A 21946-nucleotide genomic window follows, 5' to 3' on the forward strand; every position below is an offset into this window, starting at 1 on the left:
TGGTGGAGCAGGACCATGGATGAACATAGGGTCTTGGTTCATTTCTATGGAAACAACAAGATTTGTGCTCTTGCCAATCACACTTAGCAGTCCCAACACACCCCTGTCCTTTTTAATGATTGGTCAAGTCTCTGTGGTGGCTGACAAAACCCCTATAGAGACTGGCAACAACCCTTAAGCATGGCCACCCACCACTGCATTCCCCAAATGGGCCATAAGTGCTTCAGTTCGACACTAATCTCAGTTCAACTCTTTCCTTATACACACTACAAATTCTTGCACCTTTTAAATGCTCTGCTCTCTGAACCCACTTCTCATTCCAGCCTGCACAGGTTCAAATCCCTATATCATCATACATGGTTCTCCTTCTCACCCAAGTCATCCTCTTGGCTGTAGGCAGCATTTCATGCTACTTCAAGCACTCTCACTCAGTACATACCTCTAAACCTTCCAACCTCATTCATATCTCTCTGCTTCCACCCCCCCCCATTTCCCCTACATCTATCCATGACCCTTTTACTTTCTAAATCCTTCAGCCTCTTTGCCACCACTGATACTTGCAGCTCTCTGCTATAGGGTTCTCTCCCTCATTCACACTGCTGGACCTGGTGGCCATCTACTAGCTGTACATTCAAAGTCATTCCTCTGGAACCCTTTATCTCCTATTTTGAAGTCCTAATCAAATGTCTCTACTGTAAGTTCCATCTTTTACATCAATGAACCCCAATCCTAATATCCTCATGACATCCTTGACAGCTTTACAGCTGGGATATCTTACTTCGTATCAACTGACTTACTAACTCTGATTCTTGGAAATGTCAACATTTCCATGGGCAGCTCTACCGATAGTGTTGCCTTTTAAACTACTCTCACGACTTGCTTTGATCTCTCCCAGTGGACCTTTTTATGATGTAACTCGATGATGTGCATCTGTTTCTGCTCCATCTCCACCTTTAACAACTCATTATTTGCACTCTATAACTATAACTTCTTTTCTTTCTGCCTTGTCTACTGAAACCCCTCCACCAAACACAGCGACATCTTCAAATTGATCCTCTTCTCACCATAACTTCCTTTTTCCTTTCTTCACACTACACTAACTGCATTTTCAACTACCGTACATCATCTTCAGCTATCCAAACTCCAAACATTGTACTTCAAACACATCCGTCACCTGCAAAAGTGCTCCTGTACCACTGAGCACCAACAGAGAAAATCTTATTCCAATGCTGACGTCCTCCACTACCAATTTATCCTTTCTTCTAATAGGTCATCTCTCTCACCAAGACACCTACTTTAAAGGGTATATTTACTAAAGTGAGAGTTTTTAGAAGTGGAGATGTTGCATCCAATCAGATTCTACTTAACATTTATCTAGCACCTTCTAGAAGATAATAGTTAGAATCTGATTGGTTGCTATGGGCAACGTCTCCACTTCTAAAAACTCTCACTTTAGTAACTATACCCCTAAGTCTCTAATATCCACCAAGTCTACTAGTCTACCAACCCTCTTCAACCTTCTCTTCTGCCTATCACTACTACCTCTTCTTGTTCCCTCACCTACTTCAAAAGGAAAATTTACACTTTACATCAAGGACAATCCCCCCGAAGCGTGCACGGGGATGTCCGGATCTCCTGAATTGGAGACATACTAACATTTGTATGCACCATATATCATTATCAGCACGGAGCTGGTTAAATAATCATTGCATTAAATTTAACTGCTGCTACAGTTCAAGGACTGTGATACTTCTGAGATGAGGAGGATACTGGACACGTTTCACTACGGAACGCTCTTCTGCTTATACAGACGCAACGGAGTTGCTAATATCAGCGGTGATTTGTAAATGTTTGCATTCAAATTGCGATTGCATTATGACATAAAGATGCCCACATCCCCTTACTCACATGCGTATACTTGGCCAACAATCAGTAACATCGCGTAACATCGGACCCAGATGCACAGTTAATGAATCCCAGACCTTACTGAGGAATTGCTTACTTCTGCGCGCGCTATGAGACCTCAGGCAGCGTCTGGTATCGCAGTGGCTAATTTATGCATGCCCATGCAACGGCGTTGAAGCGCACTGACACGTCTGTGTTCGCCCAACCACCCTCCATCCCCCCCATCACCACCCACAAATGGCACTTCCTGTCAATTACTCTGCCATGGGTCTGCGTAAGCCTCTGCGATCGCAATCCCGATCACAGCGTCTGGTTCGCACATGCTTACTGCAATGCTTACGCATGCGCAGTGCAAAATAATCGCCCAATTGCGTGTGTATAAGCAACTGCGTTCCTTGCTGAATCATGCCCACTGTTATAACTGCAATTGTTCAGAGTTCTGTGTGGACACAGCAAGTATCCCTCTTTTCTATATATTGGATACAGAGCCATAACTAGACTTTTTGGTACCCTGTGACAGAAAGAGCATTGGCGCCCCCCTCATTTTTCAAAGGGACATAATGCACCCAAAAAAGGGCCATGGCTTCATGGGGAAGGGCCAGGGGAGAGATATGAGAGGCCAGGAGATGCTGGAGATTAAATAAGAGGAAGCTACAAGCAAGAATGATAATAAACAGAAATTTGACAGCGCCAAACAGCGCCCCCTGAGCTGTGGTGCCCTGTGCGATGGCACCGGCCGCACTACCCTAGCTACGGCCCTGATTGGATTTATTAGGGTATTAAAGATTCACCTCCTATATCAACCCAAACAAGCAGAGTTATATTAATTATTCAAATAATTGTTTATTATTTATTGTTTTTTATATTATGTATTATTGTATGTGGAGAATGTATGTGATATTTTAGAATTATCTTGTTGACTGGTCAATGGATTGTTTATTATATTAATAAATGTGTCTATGATTATTTCTTAATCAGTGTGTGAATTCCTCTACACTATTCTTCTCCTATACTATTGGCGCAGAGGTTATCAATAGATTTTTGTGTTACACCTGTTCTTCATGTGTTTTTATGTGCAACCACAAGCACATTAGTCCTTTGCTGCTTTTTGTATATGCACTTTAATTGTTTAGTAACGACGATACATTTTATATCTATCCAATTTTTTGTGTATGGTTAATAACTGCGATCTGAGATGTACGTGCGCATAGATGCAACCGATTTCAGATGGAACGCTTGCACCAAGGAGAGGGCTGATGCAAGGGTGCGCTGATAGTGATGACCAGGGGCGCCGACAGCCGCACCAGACCCGGGGGAAGAAGGGGGCGTGGCCTATTCAACGGATGCATGTCCACGCCTCCTTCGAGAAAAAAATCTAATATTTTTGCAACGCCTGCGCGCTGGGGTGGGGGGCGCTGTGAGTCCCGCAACCCGGGGCATAGCTAGTGGGGGGCACGATCAGTGTGATCGCTCCCCCCACAGGCATAGGAGACTGCTGTGGCTGCTTCTTAGCAGCCGTGAGCAGTCTACCAGTGCAGACCAGCACACAGCAGCGTGTACTGGGCTGCTTTGAACTAAGAGGGGGGACGGGGGCGCCGTGCCCCTCCAGCAAGCAGGGCCCAGGTAATTAGTACCCTGCCCCCCTTCTCGGCGCCCCTGATGATGACTGCTACTTTCACAAACAGATGGATGGGGGTGGAGACATCACAGAGATGCGTCCGCATTTGTTTCCATGCATGCAATGCAGTTGATATGTGGCGAATCAGAATCAGCCCTCAAGAAGCATCTCCGTCCCCATATATGGCAGCTTTCTGCGTGTAAGAAAGGTGGATGTGTGTTCATGTTTTGTTTTTTTGTTGTTGTTTGTTTGTTTTCAGCTCTGCAATACACAACCTTTGATAAATGTTCATTTTAAACAACTGCGATTGCAATAGCGATTACGCAAGCAGTCTCAATGCGATGATACGCTAATCCTCTGTGATTGCTGTGCCATCGCGGCACAACATAAGGACGCCCATCTTACCTTACACACATCTGTAATCCTTATCAAGACTGCAAAACCATCGGTAACATCGAGTAGCATCGCAGCCTCACACACACTTGCACAAACACTGACCTTACTCAGGAATTGCTAACCTCATCACACACAGTGAGTACACAAGCTGCATATGGCATCGCAGTGGATAATTTATGCACACCACTGCAACGGCGTTCAAATGCACTGACACGCCTGCGTTCCGCTGACCAACCCCCTGTCACCACCCCCAAATGGTGCGTCCTGTCAATCACTCTGCAATGGGTCTGCGTAGCTATTGCCATCGCAGTCCCGATGGCAGTGGCTGGTTCGCGCATGCACATTCGCAGTACGCAATCGGCCGATTGCGTGTGTAATCACAGTTGCGATCCTTGCTGAATCAGGCCCTTAAACCACAAAGTGTCAATAAAATAAGGCATTGGTAGTCTTCCTTTATGTATTGGATACATTGTATTTCTATGTCTTAAAAATCATAACAGTAGAATAGTAAAGGTGCCCACACACATACTGACTTGCTCCAAATCAGCCGATGTACACGATTTCCCCTGAACTCTCCCTGAACTCGCCCCAGGCAGTCGTGGTCACGATTTGGAGTTAAAAATGTCTAATCTGACTTAAGATCTATCTTGCAGCCAGTGCATTGTATCCCAGATTGGCTATTCTGCCCTACAGCACGGCAGATCTGAAGATGCGAGATACGACGAGCGGGGACGCGCATCGGCATCGTGATCAAGAGTAGAAACTCACGATTTGGCCATTTTTTCCATGATCTGTCGTCACGATTCGTCGAAATCGGACAAATTGGATGAAAAGTCGGTATGTGTGTGGGCACCTTAAAGCTCCGAGGTCACTACCAGCATTGCTGCAAAGCACAATTCTAAGTGCAATGATTTACATTAAACAGCACTTGACTATCTGTCCATATTGCCATCTACCCGATTAGATTCTAAGCTCTTTGTAGCATAAGCATAATTTTTACTGTAATCTAATGTGTTGTTCCGATATGTTTATTTATACTGTATTGTTTGCCATCGCGCATGCGTGTAAGTCGCACTTCGCACATGCAGTGACTGAAATGCAATTAGGCTCACACTGAGGATTCACTCGCAAAGTAGGTGACAGGTAGCCAGTATTTGAGGGAGGGGACAGAGGGCCTGATTCAGACACGGTCGCAAGCACTGAGCGCTCGCAACTGGGTCGATGATGGCCCACAGAGCATGCGCACGACGGACCCGGCTCCGTCGTGCGTACGCGCGAGACCCAGCTAGCAATGGGCACTCCGTCGCTCCGGGTCTCTCACCAAAGGGGGCGAGCTGTAGATGTTGAGTGACAGCTCACCCCCTTTGGTGGGTGGGCCGGGGGGGTGGCTGCCCAAACGGAGGCGTTCCCATGAGAACAACTGCCGTTTGGGGGCGGCCCCACTGACATCACAAGTGATGTCAGTGGAGAGCTTCTGGCTCTGTTAGAGCCGAAAGCTCTCTGGGGCTTGCGATGAATGAGACCCTACCACAAGGGTCTCGTCACAAGCCCGATGGTCGCGATGGTCTTGACCATCGCGACTATCATCATGGCCGCTCGCTATAGCTGTGGGTGGTTACCCACAGCTATGCGAGCGGCCAGCTCCAGAAAAAAAAGCCCGGCCCTGATTCAGAGCAAGCACTCTGTCAGAGCGAGCGGCTCTGAATCAGGCCCAGAGGGTGGTAGGAAAAATACAGGCCTGTCGGACTGCTAAAACGTTGCATTCTAGACGGGCATAAATTAGCCACTATATCTTGCTGGCAGCAGGAGAGCCCTCTGTGTGTGTGAAGACCCGCTCTGTCTGTGACACCTTAGACTTACTCAGAAGGCTGATGTGCGCGAGTGGCAGATCTGAGATGCTTTCAGTGGGCGTCTCTAAGCACTCGACAGTGGATGAGTCATTAGCATATTTTCGCAAAAATTGTGATCCGTGAGAGATTGCAGCTGCCATGGCATTTACGTCCAATTCGGAATCAGAACCAATGTGCACTGCATTGAGCCATACAAGCGCTATATATTAATATTATTATCTAGATCATTATTTTGGACAGTATACTGATCATTATCATTTATCGTTATATAACATAAACATTGGGCCGAATTCAACTCAGTAGCCGCAAAAGGGAGCTCTCGCAGCTATTCAATACACCGCGCTGTTTGGGTGGCTAAAGGATTTCTTCTCGCACCTCCCCTGGGGATGCTTGGAGAAATCTGACTAAGTGCCGGGCCGCGCGCGCAGCTGTTTGCCGGCTTAGCACAGCGCTAACAGCCGCGCGCCCGGAACTTTAGTCAGAGAATGTCGGTTACCGCGCCTTAACACCCAGGTTAAGTCGCGATAACCGGCATTCTCATACTTAACCCATTCCCGACAACGCTAACAGTGCGTTGAATTGAATAGCTGCGGAAGCTCTATCCCGTGGCTATTCAACATTACACTGAATTTAATTAGGCGCATAGTCTGCAAAACAGTATGAGATATGCTCTATTATTGAGCTACACACAAACAAAGGGTGGTAATAAGCATTGTATGATTGAGAGCAGTTATCTCTGTCTGTCTGTTAATTTTTCTTATTTCTTTACTGTGCTATAAACTCTGCTGGTGCTGTATAAATACATAAAATAATAATAATAATCATAATCATAATAATAATAGAGTGTATATGCTAAGTGAGCAACTCCCTATACAGAAATGCATGTGCACTAATACAGCTGCCTGGGAGAGAATAGTTTGTTTTGGGATAACAACTATTTGAGGAATTTGTACATTTTGATTGCGCCCTTCTTCTATCTTAAGTTAATTTCAGGCCTATCCCAGGAGGAAAAGGGGAAGGGAGAGTGGGGGGAGCAATGAGGGGGCTGGTTTGGGTAGAACTGTCCAGCCTGCTGACATAAGCAGTGTGTGATTCACTCTCACACCCACAGTGCGATCCATTCCTCAGGCTGCCTGCGTTACAGGCTCTCCTCTCACTTGTTGATCAGACAGCAGCAGCATAACCTGACCGGCGTTTCTCCCAATACAGGAGCACAGTGCTTGAAGAACAAGAGCCCCCACTGAAGATAATGCTGGTCATTATTATTGGAAAGGATTAATAAATTGCCAACGACAGCTATGGAGCAGGCAGACAGTGAATCAGTGGTAAGTCAGTGTGATTGAGCAATGAATGTAATGCAGCACTTACAGTAGGGTCCTATCATTCATCCAAATCTACTTCCAGGTTGTTTCTCAAATATTTTTCAATAACAATTTGGGACACAGTAGACTGTTGACTATAAAAGACAAGAATTATCTAATGCATGCAGTGATTTGTAGCTCAAAGTTACTGTAGATCTAGAACTGTATATGCTGGACAAATCATTTCAGTAAAAAGTGACTTTAGAAGAAAAACCATGGACTCAATATTAAAGGCCAGTCAGGCGTACACTAAATAATTGTGGTTGATTCAGTGGAAATGGCATATGTATTGCTCAGGAATGATAAGGGGAATGCAGAGTTGGGTTAGTAAGTGCTTATTAGCTAAAACAAAGCACATGTTTATATAAGCACTGGTACTGTACATCACTTGGGTAGCAGTTACATACTACCAGTACAGCTCAGGACTTTGTACAGAGTTGTGATGAAGTTTGAAGCAGTTCAAAAACTTTTCTGTGTTGTTTGATTGTTTCTGTTGTTTCTGTGTTGTTTGATTATTTATTGGTAAAACATGAAATGTGTTATCTATAGGTAGCAAACTGTTGTGTAAATTATTGAATGGCTAAATACACCAGTTCTCTGTCCTTATCTTTGCTGACACTGATAAGAACAGGATCTGGTCCTTATACCACTCCCAAGGGGCTTGTAAACCCAATGTCAGCAAATATCAAAAGGTAAATAATTTGGTGGTGTGGAGGGGGTAGGGTGTATGTATGTGTGTGTATGTATTATAACGTGTGACAGAGGCCTATAAATCTATTAGCAATATATATAATTCTGTATTATTAAATATATATATATATATACACGAATAGCCATTACATTAAAACCACTGAGAGGTGAAGTACATAATGATTATTTTGTTACTATGGCACCTGTCCAGGGGTGGGATATATTGGGCAGTAAGTTCTTGAACTTGATGTGTTGGAAGCAGGAAAAATGGGTAAGCGGAAGGATCTGAGTGAAAAGTGGCCCACAGAAGGACAACCGGTAAACTGGCGACAGGGCCATGGGCGCCCAAGGCTCATTTATGTGCCTGGGGAGCAAAGACTAGCTCACCCAGAGAAGAGCTACTGTAGCACAATTTGCTGGCTATGATAGGTGTCAGAACAGACAGTGCATTGCTTTTGCAGCTTACTGTGTATGGGGCTGTGTAGCTGCAGACTGGTCAGAGTGCCCATGCTGACCCCTGTCCACCACCGAAAGTGCCTACAATGGGCACGTGAGCGTCAGAACTGGACCATGGAGCAGTGGAAGAAGGTGGCCTGGTCTGATGAATCACTTTTTCTTTTACATCATGCGGACAGCCGGGTGCGTGTGCATCGTTTACCTGGGGAAGAGATGGCACCAGGATGCACTATGGGAAGAAGGCAAGCCGGTGGAGGCAGTGTGATGCTCTGGGCAATGTTCTGCTGGGAAGCCTTGGGTCCTGGCACTCATGTGGATGTTAGTTTGACACGTACCACCTACCTAAACATTGGTGCAGACTAAGTACACCCCTTCATGGCAACGGTATTCCCTGATGGCATTGGCCTCTTTCAGCAGGATAATGTGCCCGTGCCACACTGCAAAAAGGGTCAGGAATAGTTTGAGGAACATGACAAAAAGAGTTCAAGGTTTTGACTTGTCCTCTAAATTCCCCAGATCTCAATCCGATCAAGTGTGTCCCCGGCTTAAGCGTCGGTTTTGGGTTTTCCGACGTTTTTGCAATCCGCAGATTTACTAGAGCCAAAACCGTCAGGAAACAGACGAATAAACACACTTTAAAATAGAAGAGAACATCTGCTCACCATTGATGTTTTCAACGTTACAGGCCTGATTCAGAGCTGGACACAGTGTTGATGTTGGACGCAAGCGGTGAATACTTTCAGCCTGCGCATTCGTCCGAGTCGCACTGTAAATGCACCCCGATAGTTGCACTGATTTCGGTGGGAAAGTTCAGACGGTCATTCTATGCCTTCATAGAGCTGGTGCAATGTTTGATGTTGTGATCAGCACAAACGTCGGATTAGCGCTGTAACTAGTTGGCGTCTCTGTAAGAAGACCATCGGCTGTGGCATTAGCATAAAGACACAGTCACTCTGCGTCAAAAGATGCAGTCACAGATGTAATAGCGTGCACCTCTGAATTAGGCCCTACAGATATAGAAACCCCATTTTTACTAAGCGTCGGATTTAGAAACTGACGATAAAAACGCAGACAAACCCGCCAAAATAAATGAATCTGTTGTGGCAGGTAAGATGGATTCAAAAGTATGTTGTTTGAGCTATCTGGTCAGTCAGAAGGAGAGGAATAACCATACACTTAGGGGTGTATTTACTAAAGTGCGGGTTTATAGAAGTGGAGATGTTGCCCATAGCAACCAATCGGATTCCAGCTATTATCTTTTAGGAGGTGCTAGATAAATGATAAGTAGAATCTGATTGGTTACTATGGGAACACATCCACTTCTATAAATGAGCACTTTAGTAAATATCCCCCTTATAATGAAGGCAAATATTATATATTGCAGAAGAAGTCAGAAACTGTTACATTGATTCTTACACTTCTTTTCTCAGGGAAATACTGTGTTGTTACTATATTAGTGCAAAAATTATTGTTTAATTTTATTAAGAAAGCAATATTATTTATTACTGATATTAAAGAGGCAATGAGCGTGATTCAGAGTTGCAAGCTATAGTGATGTTTACGTAATTGAACGATTATCGGTAGTCTATGCATGCATCACAGCCACAATGCGCACGAGCAGCAAATGAATTGCGATTACGGTTGCCGTGAGGATTCATTTGCGAGTGATTGACAGGAAGCAAACGTTTTGTGGGATGTATTGGGGAGTGACAGCTAAAATGGAGGCACGTTCCAGCCATTTTCGTGGCGTGTTTCAGGCTCTGTCTGCGATCCAGTACGCAGGTAACATGGCTCCGGCGTCTCAGTTGCGGTGGCCATTCTGTGTCACTCAGGAAGTCGATGTTTGCCTGATCTGCGTCCGATGCTACGTGCGTGCATGCAGGTGCGGACAGCTGCGTTGGCTCCAGGGGGCATCTCAGTACTAGTCCCTGCGGCTGTACCATTAGCATATTTTCGCAAATCCTCAACTGCGGCAGTGATAGCGTCCAACTCTGACTCAGGCCCAGTATTAAGTAATTATTAATTGGTGTTTAAAAATGTATTTTAGAGATGAGGGAAGCACTTATTATTTTATGGCTAAATAATTGGTACCCACATCATAAAGAGATATAATGCTTCCTCCATCATTAAAAGCATTTCAAAACCCCTGAGAAACCGACGCTTAGTAAAGTTATATACTCTCTGGGTAAAATATTTTTTTTTACTTTTTCATTCTTCACTCCATCTTCTGGAAAATCATTGCTGGTTTCTGCTTCTTTAGATTCCAGATCAGCAGAGAATTTATTAGAGTTTTCACTGTGACACTGGAATTTAATAAGGCCTTTTAGGCTTAATGATGGAAGCTGTATTATACACTTCAATTTCTTGTTAGACTGCACATTTGTCATTTCAAATAGGCGCAATGCACGTAGAGAATAGCCATGTTTTATGTTATCCCTGAAGCTGTACCCCAGCGTTACTTTCTGCATGGCCTTCTCAGTCATTATTGTGCCCCCTTAGGAAGGTATTAGTAAATGCATGAGGCTAAACTCGCTGCAGCACAGTCTCCTCCTGTGTGAGTGCTCGGACTGTGCATCCTGCAGATCAGAGGGGAAACTACTTCATACTGTTTTTCCTCACTTCCTGCCTGAGCAGCAGAGGAGTAACGAGTGCAGGGACCAATGCGGGTAGCTATAAGGGGGGGGACAGTAAGGATTGCTAGGAGATGGGGCAGTGAACATAGCTATGAGATATAAGGCTGGCAATGGGAGAAATGCAATGGTGGCAATCATGGCCCACGTAATACATTGTGAACCCTGGTTCAAGAGAGGGAGAGTAGCCAGGGGCAAACGCAGGATCTTTATGGGGGGGTTCCATAATATATAAATATATATATATATATATATATATACATATATATGTATGTGTGTGTGCATATACATAAATATATAAATAAACATGCATATAGCTATACACACATACATATGTCAAACATACCATACACGCAGGGGCGTTTTAAGAGAGGAGGGTTCCGGTGTGAAGACTCAGTTTGAGTCCCCCACCACTCTGTCAGCGCACTGAGTACTGTAGATTCCAGAATCTACTGCGCATTCGGGGGTCTCCTGGAAAATGGCACTCACGCCTATTTTCTCGGGGACATCTTTTCTGCACATGCCGCCATTTTCCCAGTGACTTTTTGCAGCTCTGCAGCGTCGGTCCAGCGCTGCGGAGCAGCACATCGGAATCGGTGTAGAGGTAAGTATATTAACTATGGGTTCAGGGTGTGCAGTGTGGGCAGGGCCGGATTAAGGCCCACATGGGCCTGGAGCTGAAAATGTTCAAGGGCCTATACTGAGAAGGGGAAGAGCTGTGATCTGTGCTGTGTGGGTGTGGTCAAAGTCACCTTGGTGTTTACACCCTCCCTAACTATAAAGAAATAGAAATATTGCAGAATTTGTTTTTAGGGGGAATACTAGAAAAACTATTTATGGCCATTTAGGCAGCTGGTAATCATGCTGTCATGTTGATGGGCCTATTTTTATGTGGAGGCCTGGAGCTGTAGCTCCATCCGCCCCATTGTTAATCTGGTGCTGGGTGTGGGCCCTCCTGGATCCAGGGGCCTGTGACCACCGCACACCTTGCATCCATTATAAAGACGCCTTTACTTACAAGCACACACATATATACACACACATATGTCACATATACATCAGGGCCGTAACTGGGGTAGTGTGACCAGTGCCATGGCACAGGGCACCGCAGGGCAGGGGGCGCTGCTGAACCTGTCAATGTTCCTGTTTATTATCATTCTTACTTGTAGCTTCCTCTTCTTTTATCCCCAGCATCTCCTGGGATCCCCTATCTCTTCCCTGGCCCTTCCCCATGAGGCCATGGCCCTTTTTCAGATGCACTATCTTATGTCCCTATTTAAAAAATGGGGGGAGGGGGCGCCAATGCTCTCTGGCACAAGGCACTAAAAAGTCTAGTCACAGCTCTGATATACATTACAAACAAACTTATGCTCTCTGGCACAGGGCACTAAAAAGTCTAGTCACGGCTCTGATATACATTACAAACAAACTTACCTTGCAGCAGATCTGATCGGTACAGGACTTAGCAGGCTGGCACCATGTAATTAGGCCCCTCCCCCTCACAGCAAAATGCCACAATTGGTGTGTCAATCGGGAGGGGGAGGGGCCAATGACTCGATTCAAATGAAATTGCATCATAGTGGTTCCGCCTCCTCAATATTGACCTGCGAATTGCGGCAATTTACCGTGAGGGGCGTGGCTTAAGAACATGGTGCCTGCACTCCTTGCTGAAACCCCCCTGGGGACGCTACTGAGTAGACACACCGTCACCTTGCCAGGCCCCCTAGTCAAGCCCAGGGCCTGGTTAATCAGTACCCCCCTTTCTGCACCCTTGATGGCAATGAAAGAGGTATGAGGGGGTCAGTGGGAGAGATGTGAGATATGCTCAACCCCACAAAAAAGTTATATATTTTGCAAAAAAAGTTGTACTAACAATATAGCAATAATATATAACTATTTTTTAACCTGGTTTTAATCAAATAATTGCAGCCTATTTTTACTTTTTAGTATCTATTAAATAGCTCTTAAAAATTTCTAGGAAGTGCCACTGCTGTAGACCCTCTTGTAATAGGTTTTCCTTTGACCAGGAACCTCATTCATTGGACTTCTAAACAAAGTTTGATTCCATAAATGCTTAATTCCAGTGAGACCTTTGATCTTTGCAGTTAAGGCCCCCATACACGGTGTGATAAAGCCATCGACCGATTGGCACGATTTGGCTGCTATATCGCACCGTGTATGAGCCTGATGTCTGACCGAGCGCGCACCCGTGGGGTCGTACATCGCAGGTTCATTTGAGAAGTTACCCACAGCAACCAATCAGCTTCTCACTGTCATTTATCTAGCACAGTCTATTATGAAATTACAGTTAAGGCCCCCATACACAGGGCGGTATAGCAGGCGATCCGACTGATTGGTGCGATTTGCCTGCTATATCGCACCGTGTATGGCCCTGATATCGTGCCGAGTGCACTTCCTGATCTCCCTGCAGGACCATAGGATCAGGGGATTGATGCTATGCAGGTGAGACAGGGGGGAGCCGGCATATCGGGCGGTTGGCCACCCAATCGCACTGTGTGTATGGACCGCCCGATATGTTGGACGATGGATCCCCTGTCGCATCGCACCGTGTATGGGGGCCTTAAGAAGCAACTTCTCCACTTTAGCCTTCTCCCAGCCAAGGCTTGATACCTCTCCCCTAGGAGATGTGTGGATCTTTTCTTAACCAACGCTGTAATAAATGTGCACGCCTTAGCCTAGTATCACAGCAATTACTGAGATGGAAAATGGACTCTGAAAGCATGAGGTTTGTAAAATTCAGTTTTATTTGGGAGACAGTCAACATTTTTCCCCATATGAGTCATTTTTCCACTTCTCAGAAGGAAAGACAAGGAACAAGAAGGATTTCATTAAAGGGACATATACTGGTAAAATCACTTATTACAAAAGCAAAATATGTGTCTCAAGTTTTCTGTCATTATTATGGCAATCTCAGTAACGGTGCCCTTTATATATAATCTATCAGTGATATTTCTTATTATAAGAAGCTGATTGGCTGGTACTTTATCTCCGATTACTTTATCTCCATCCAAGGGTTGGTAAATATAAAATATATCTATTCAATAGAAAACTATAGTTCTTCATTCGCATACTTTATACAACAATTATAAGTCATTTACTGAGTACATAAGGCAGTGTTTCCCAGACTAGGGACCTCATACAGACCCGCTCGCAAGTGGGTCGATGGTGAGGGCCTGCGCACGCACTGCGCGTGCGCAAGCCCCGGAGCGAGTGACAAATGCACTCTCTCCGGGGCTCGCTACAAAAGGGGCGGCTGTCGATGCTGATCGACAGCTCGCCCCATTTTGTAGGCGTGGTGGGGGGGTGGCCAGACAAACGGAGGCGTTCCTGAAGGAACGCCTGCCGTTTGTAGGCGGCCCTACTGGCATCAGCAGTGATGTCAGTAGTGAGCTTCTTGCTCTGTTAGAGCAAGAAGCTACCTGGGGCTTGTGGCAGACGAGACCCTACCACAAGGGTCTCGTCGCAAGCCCTGATGGTCGCGATGGTCGAGACCATCGCGACCATCACCTAGTCACTCGCTAAAGCTGTGGGTGGTAACCCACAGCTTAGCGAGCAGCCAGGAGGTCGCCTTTCAAAAGAAAAGTGGCCACCCTCATTCAGAGCGAGCGCTCGCTTTTTGCGAGCGACTCTGAATGAGGTCCTAGGTCCTCAAGGCACCCAAACAGTCCAGGTTTTAATGATGTACATGTAACACCTATGGGGAAAAAAAAAAGAATTTAAACATACAGTAGAAGCCAACTTTCTGGCTCCCCCCTCTGGGAGGGGGGCAGCCTGGTCCGCACAACGGGGGGCGTGGCGCGACAAAGGAGTCGGTGCAGGTGCATGTCTGCGTTATCATGGGCTCGCCCCCCCACTTTACAATGCCGATATTATCGTCGTCGGCCACCCAGGCCTCCCTCTTTACTCAGAATGTGGGCGACGCCAGGCAAGTATGGTTTTAAATCACCCCAAAATTGTATTTTTATCATTTAGTATACACCAAAAGTGTTACACTATTGGGTCCGTGTTTTCTTTACACATATCTGGGATCTGAATATTGGATCCTCAATACCATCAGCTTCACCAAAAGAAGGAAATTGTATTCTTATAAACCTTTTTACCCAATATTCTATGTCTGCACACTACTATTACGTATTTGATCTCAAATTGACAGCGTCACTTATACTGTAATATACTACAGCTGATGTCAGGTCATTGTGGTACTTGTGGTTCCACCTTTCTGCACAACCACAGGCTGCCTACAGTAAAACGGCTCCATATTCATGTAGATGTGATGAGAATGTAATCTGTTTGATTGAAGACCTCCATGTATCTCTGTATACTGTGCATCGTTATCTTGTGTCCTCAGCTGTGTTTGTATTGTTTTATAATGAATTTGGTCCTGGATAACTATGATGGCCAGAGTCCTGATGTAACATATTTAGGAGTTAGCAAACAATATCATCCCATCGTCCTCGGAAAAACACGCTGATGCTAGCTATTTAAATGTCCTCTAGATAATTGATACAGTTATATTTCTTGCATTTTAAGCTACTAATCTTTTAGAATCAGTTATGATTTAAACCTTTTATTTTGTGCGACATAATTATTCTTAATTTTTTTTATTCTATTACAATTGTGAGCATGTACCAAGAACCCAGCGTTTCTGCTGTATTGGGGACAGTATTGATGCAGTTTCAACCAAACATTGGGTGTGCCATGGTTTTATTCAGTAGAAGGTTTTTTAATGAACATTTCATGCCAAGCAGTTGTGTGCAGGGACGCAATGGCCATTTGGCATTTCTGGCAAATGCCTGATGGGGTGGTGCCCGAATAGACCGGTTTGACACTTAAAACTTTAATTGTTGTATTGCTATACTTTACCAATGGTCTTTTGATTAACTGGTGACCTCGTTATTGCAACATTATCATGTATCATATTCTATGTTATGAATCGTTGGCAGCCTTTTATAGTTATGGTTATATAACAGCCCTTGTAAAATGACTGTTTAAAGTGATGCATTCAACATTGTTTACTATAAGGCTACAAAACGGAGGAAGGGGCTTCATGTACAGTGACAAGAGTTTCACAGGCGCCATGTTTCCAGGGGATGTAGTCAGCAGACCGGCCACCGGTCTAAATCCTGACGAGGGAAGCCCGACATGGGACTTAAGATAGGCGTCAAAATACCGACTCCTATCTTAATCCTGACGCCAGAATCCAGAAGGAGACCATCCCGATCGAGGTAAATCCAGGGTGTCTTAGCTGTTAGCTCTGCAGGGGGGTGTTAGGTTTAGGCAGCGTAGCGAGGTTAGGGTTAAGTTTTGGGGGGGAGTTTAGGGTTAGTCACCCCTAGGGGGGAGGGTTAGGGTTAGGCACCACTGGGAGGGTGGTTAGGGTTAGGCACTAAGGAGGGAGACTTAGGTTTAGTACTAATGGGGAGGGTTAGGCTACAAGAAGGGAGGGTTAGAGGGGGTAGGGGGGAGGGTTAGTATACTTACCTGACCCCTGTTGGGATACCGACAATTAGGATGTCGCTGTCGGTATTTTGACAGGAGGCATCCCAACTATCGGTATTACCTACTCAAATGGTAAATGGCAGAGATCGGCACACGTGCAGTAGACTGGCAAAGTGCCAGTCTACTAAGGAAATCCACTGGTTAAGGAAGGGGGGGGGGGTTACTGATGCTGAACTCTGGCCTCCTCCCCTTCTCTTGATCCGCCCCTGAATCACCGCACACTGATATGATTTGGTTTGCACTTTCCGTTCAAAACAAACCTGCTATATCTGTACATTGGTACAAGTCATCTATTTTCTTTTCTTTACAGTAGTAACTCCAAGCATTTTAATTTTGGAAGTACCCAACAATGCCACTGTTACAGTACTACAGGGGATAAGAATATAGAGAAGATAAATGTAACAGTACGGAAGTCAATGAGCAGCGCAGAGACATACATGTGAATCATTCGTTGTCTTTGCTTTCATTGTGCTGCTGAATGCACATTCTTTGGGAGATTACAGGTTAAGACCTCTGAACAATAGGATCTTAGCTGGTTACAATGTGCTGGGTGGAGCTGCGGCATATAATCGGATATTAGTCAGGATAAACAAACATTGAGAATTGTCTCTTTAGGGATAGCCCACAGGTAACATTAACGTCCTATTTAAGTGCTATTGTTTTCCGCTGTTATTCCTCCTACAGGCAATTACAATCTGCACACTATAACTGTATTAGGATATAATGATGTAACAGGGTACAGTACACTAATGCTGGGTACACACTAAACAGATATATCTGCAGATGATGGTTGTTCGTACACATTGAACAACAATCATCTGTGTTCAATGTCTAGGAGGGGGCGGGTCCCACTGGCCGGGGGGGGCGTTTTTGCCCCCCTCCACGAAGCTGCCGCTGCATGTGTACGGGCGGTCTGCACACATTTGCAGACATGTCTGTCCATCGGCTGTGCAGCACAGCTAATGCGATATGTCTTTGAACAACATGACCTGAACACTGATAACAGAAATTGCTCTGCACATTTGTAATTAAGCTAATTATTAGCATAGTGTTTATGTCACTTTAAGTGGTTCTACAGTTACCTTGAACATGTTCCCACCTTCTAAATTATATCATTATGCTTTTATTATTATTTATATTACATTATACATTGCTGGAACGCATTCATTGAGCTACTAAAGACATTGTATGGCTCCTGGCCCACCTGCCTGCGACTAGGCTGCATAGTAACGGCTTGGGGCAGTCAGCAGACCCTCATTTGCCTGCAGATCACAAGTGGTGACATTTCAGCCGATATCAGACAACCAGTTGATATTGAAGGTTGTGCGGGCATGTTTGCAAATCCAGTGAGAACATGACCACAGATGACGAATATCTGGCTGTGTATGGTCATCTTCCAATGCCACAAAAAGCCCCTGGTCATGGCAGATGTGACCCAGCTGCTCAGTGACTAAATGATGTGGATTGATAGATGGACAGTATCTAGATAGACACCAGAAGGTAGCCATGCAATAGGTTGACGGGGACAAAAGGTCAGCAGGGTTAAAAGGTCGACAGGTAAATGGTTGACATAGACCGAGGTCGACATTGTCAAATGGTCAAAAAATCGACACTTTTTTATTTTTACCCTAATCCTAACCCTTTTCCAAGTTCCTAATCCGCCCTCTGGTGCCAAACCCTAACCGTAACCCTAATCTTAACCCTAAAAATCATGAAAAATCGTATCTACCAGTTTAGTGTCGACCATTTTCATGCTAATCCTTTGACCAGATCTAAAAGATCTAAAATCTTTACAACTTTGTAAAGATGAGGATCAGGACTCCCTGAAAAAGGGGTGTGGCCTTACTGTGAATGGGGCATGGGCTCACTCTGAAGGGGTGTGGCCTTACATACAATCCCTCCACGCACAAAGAAGAGATGCCGTGCGCATGTGCATGGCATCTATTTACCCGCTGCTCTGCATAGCAGTGAGATTAATTTCCCCCAACTTCCTCCCACCGCGGGACACTGCGGCCCGTGGGTGGGATGGCGGAACAGTATCTGAATAGCGGAACTGTCCCACCAGAAGCTGGATAGTTGGGGGGTATGTAAATATAAGAAAATATTATACAACTGTTACAAGTCCTCCTTCTGGCAGTGCAGGATGTCACCTGTTATCCACAACATGGCATGATTGGTTCCTTCCCCTATATGTGCACGCTGACCCTTTGCCGCCTCGCCGATTATAGCGTTCCTTGTGTATCTCTCGGCTCTGCTGCATGGTCAGCATTCTTGTAGCTTTTCTCTTTCGGTATTATATCCAGCGATATCGGCTTCCAAGCCACACCATCAGCTCTCAAGCTGCTACCGGCTTCGTTGTCGCTCCATCGGCTTCCCAGCAGCACCATCAGCTCCCAAGCTACCACTGGCTTTGTTGCCGCATCACCGGCTTTCCATCCACACTACCGGCACTCAAAGCCACATCTCACCACCGGCTCACAAGCCACTCTACCAGCCCTCAAAGCTGCATCTCCTCACCAGCTCACAAGCCACACTACCGTCTCTAAGCCACATCTCTCCACCGGTTCACAAGCCGCACTACCGTCTCTAAGCCACATCTCTCCACCGGCTTTTCTGTCACACTACTGGCTCTCAAAGCCACATCACACCACCGGCTCTCTGGCCACACTACCGGCTCTCAAAGCCACATCACTGGCCTCCAAGCTACTACATCAACTCTTCAAATTGTACTACCGGCTTTAGCCACATCACTGGCTTCTTAGCCGTACTACGGACTTATCTCCCAGTTTCCAGCATCTTCTGCTATTCTCTGGTTTCCGAAGGTAACTAGTGTAAACCTCTACTACTTCGAGTATCAAGTCCAGACGGCCACTTAAGTACCGGTGAACGTCTTCCAGGTCTAAGGGAACAGCGGGTGGCTGTTAGTGGCGGAAGACCTTGCTAGCCTGGGTTCTAGAGGTTTACACGGAACAACCTAGGAATCCGTAACAAGAACTTTACAATATAAGGTGATATGACATAGAGGACATTAGAGACCTTTACTAGGGAGGTGTACAGTATAGTAACATAGACTTGCTGATACATCAAATGCAAGCTAGGGCATGCAGGCTATAGTAAAGTGTTAAGTAGAGTTTGGTGTCTGACTACAGCTTAAACAGCACTGAATCAATGCATAGGAAGTCTCATTTTAAATAATTACTACTCTATGCATATGCCAAATTGCTGCCAGCCTACCAGTGACTAACAGCCAAGCAAATTTCTCAGACATTACTGAATACATGTGGCTTTTTGCTGCTTGGAGGTTCATGTCAGGAACCAGTGGCCAGATTGGGACAATATTATCATATCTTATTATATATACTGTATATATAGGCATACTTAATGATGGCTTCATGATGCATGTAGGACATTCTCCTATGGCAGGAGAATCAACATGTGAACACGTAGGCTTAGCACTGAGGCATGTTATACATACTAGGTTGGTAGAGGAGACAACTTATGAACAAAGTTTATTCTGTCAACTGGTGAGGGAGGGTCCTGCTTTACCTTATAAAACCTTATTACCCTCTTGGGGGGAATTCAATTAAGTCGCTCTGCCCGCAGCTCCCCTCCAAAGTGACAGTACATCACTCGCTAACAATTAACACAGGAAATAAATAAGGTAATAGACAAAGCAGAGAAGGGCGTCATGTATTGCAGGGGTCAGAAAGTTCACAATATTCAATTATTTGGTTGTGCTTTATCTCTATAGCTGAGAGCTGGTTAGAAGTTAGTGCTGTGACTTGTGTACTAGTTACAGCCATAATACTTAACATTCTTCTGGTCTTCTGACTCCTTATTTCATACACAAACATTGTAACAATACAAGTTATTCAGCTTACAAGGTTTCGATTTGTTTTGTGAAGGAAATCTTTTTATTGAAAATTGTTATAGTAATGCAATCAGGGTTGTCTACAGGTAAACAAAATGATGACCATACTATAGTTTTGGGAAAATGGGGCAGGGGGTGGTGCGGTCAATCGAGAGGTGGACATGGCAAAGATAACAACAGAATTAGGAAATACAATATAGCAGTAATGACATGGTCAATACGGGATGTAGTTAATATGCTGGCGGACAGGATTCCGGGCACCGATATACCGCCATTAGAATCCCGCGGCCCTGCAGAATACCAATGCCGCTATCCTGAAGGGGATCAGGATACCGGCGTCAGCATCCCGACCACCGGAATCCCGAATGAAGGATCCGGGTAAGTACCAGCGTTAGCCCGGGGATGAAGGGAGGTTAGGTCTAGGGACTCCCGGGGGGAAATAAGGCGTAGGCACCCCCCCGGGGAGGGTTAGGCTGCAGGGAGGGGGGTTAGGAACTACTGGGGCAGGTCAGGGTTAGGCAGCCCCCCCGGGAGGGTTAGGGTCAAGGTGCGGGAAGGGGGGGAGTTAGGGTTAGGCACCACTGGGGGGCGGTTAGGGTTAGGCACCACTAAGGGAGGGTGGGGGAGAGGGGAGGAATAGTGTACTTACCTGCCCCTGTTGGGATGTTCACTCATCGGGCTTCCGGTATCGGAATTTGAACTATTCAGCCGCCGGTATTTCATACCTAATCCATTGATACACCAGAACAATTACAGAACCAAAAACAAATGAACAATAATACAATATATGCCTTAGGGGTATAGGATGAGGCGGGGAGGGGGGGGGGTACCACTGTATTTATTAAGAGAATAAGGGGATAGGCAGCCAAAACGAAAGGCAGCAAGTGATCGATGAGGATTCGCCCTCTAAGTGTGAGGTCCAAGACGTCCAAACCTTCACAAACTGCTCGATTGTTTCATGTAAGATTGTGGTTATCCATTTCCTATGGAATACTGTCCAGATAGAGTTAATAGTGACTGCTATCGAGGGAGACATTTTCCAGTGGGAGGCAATGTGGCACTTGGATGCATTTAAAATATATTTAATGAGTTGATGTGTTGGGGCATGAGTTATGGGGAATAGTTTGGGGGAGTAGGTATAGAGGGGTGACTCTGGGATCTGAATGCCTGCGATGTCTCGGATGAAATAGTGGTAGGAACAATTCTTAGTCACATTTATTTATGACCACCAGCAACAGTATAATACAGTACTAATAAAGACTCACAATATAGGGATGTGTGTGAGTGTACATATGTTTTCCTGTCATTTTGTGGTTTTGCATACATGTTATCTCTTCACACCAGGAGTTTCTACTTTTTATATTCTATCCTTTAAAAAAAAACTTTACATTTCCCGAAGTCCTGTCAATTGCCAGCAAATAAAAGCATCATCTTAACAGGCTATTCATTCCAATATAAAAAACACAATATTTATAAAATAACATTTTAAGGATGCCCACACACGGGCTTATCTTATCACTTTGCTCAAAAGGTAACATACAAAGTAACTCAGTTGTGGCCCAGGTTGGAAGCAAACCCATGGCCTCAGCAATTGGCAGCGCCGTAACATGGCTTTATGACACCCTTTGCCAGCCCTGCCCCCTAAACAC

General features: G+C 45.3%; 1 protein-coding gene across 2 annotated transcripts in view; it reads left to right on the forward strand.

The window, feature by feature from the left end:
• Positions 1 to 6895: 6895 nt before the first annotated feature.
• INF2 (inverted formin 2) overlaps positions 6896 to 21946 on the forward strand; it is a 104761-nt gene continuing 89710 nt past the window's right edge. For both annotated transcript variants that reach the window (XM_088473688.1, XM_088473689.1), the window contains exon 1: positions 6896 to 7094. In XM_088473688.1, coding sequence (XP_088329814.1) covers positions 7068 to 7094 — 27 coding nt within the window. In that variant the 5' untranslated portion in view covers positions 6896 to 7067. The remainder of the gene's footprint in view (positions 7095 to 21946) is intronic.

This window comes from Taudactylus pleione, unplaced genomic scaffold (genome assembly GCF_031769625.1).
Source record: "Taudactylus pleione unplaced genomic scaffold, aTauple2 ptg000139l, whole genome shotgun sequence".
Classification (NCBI taxonomy): Eukaryota; Metazoa; Chordata; class Amphibia; order Anura; family Myobatrachidae; genus Taudactylus; species Taudactylus pleione.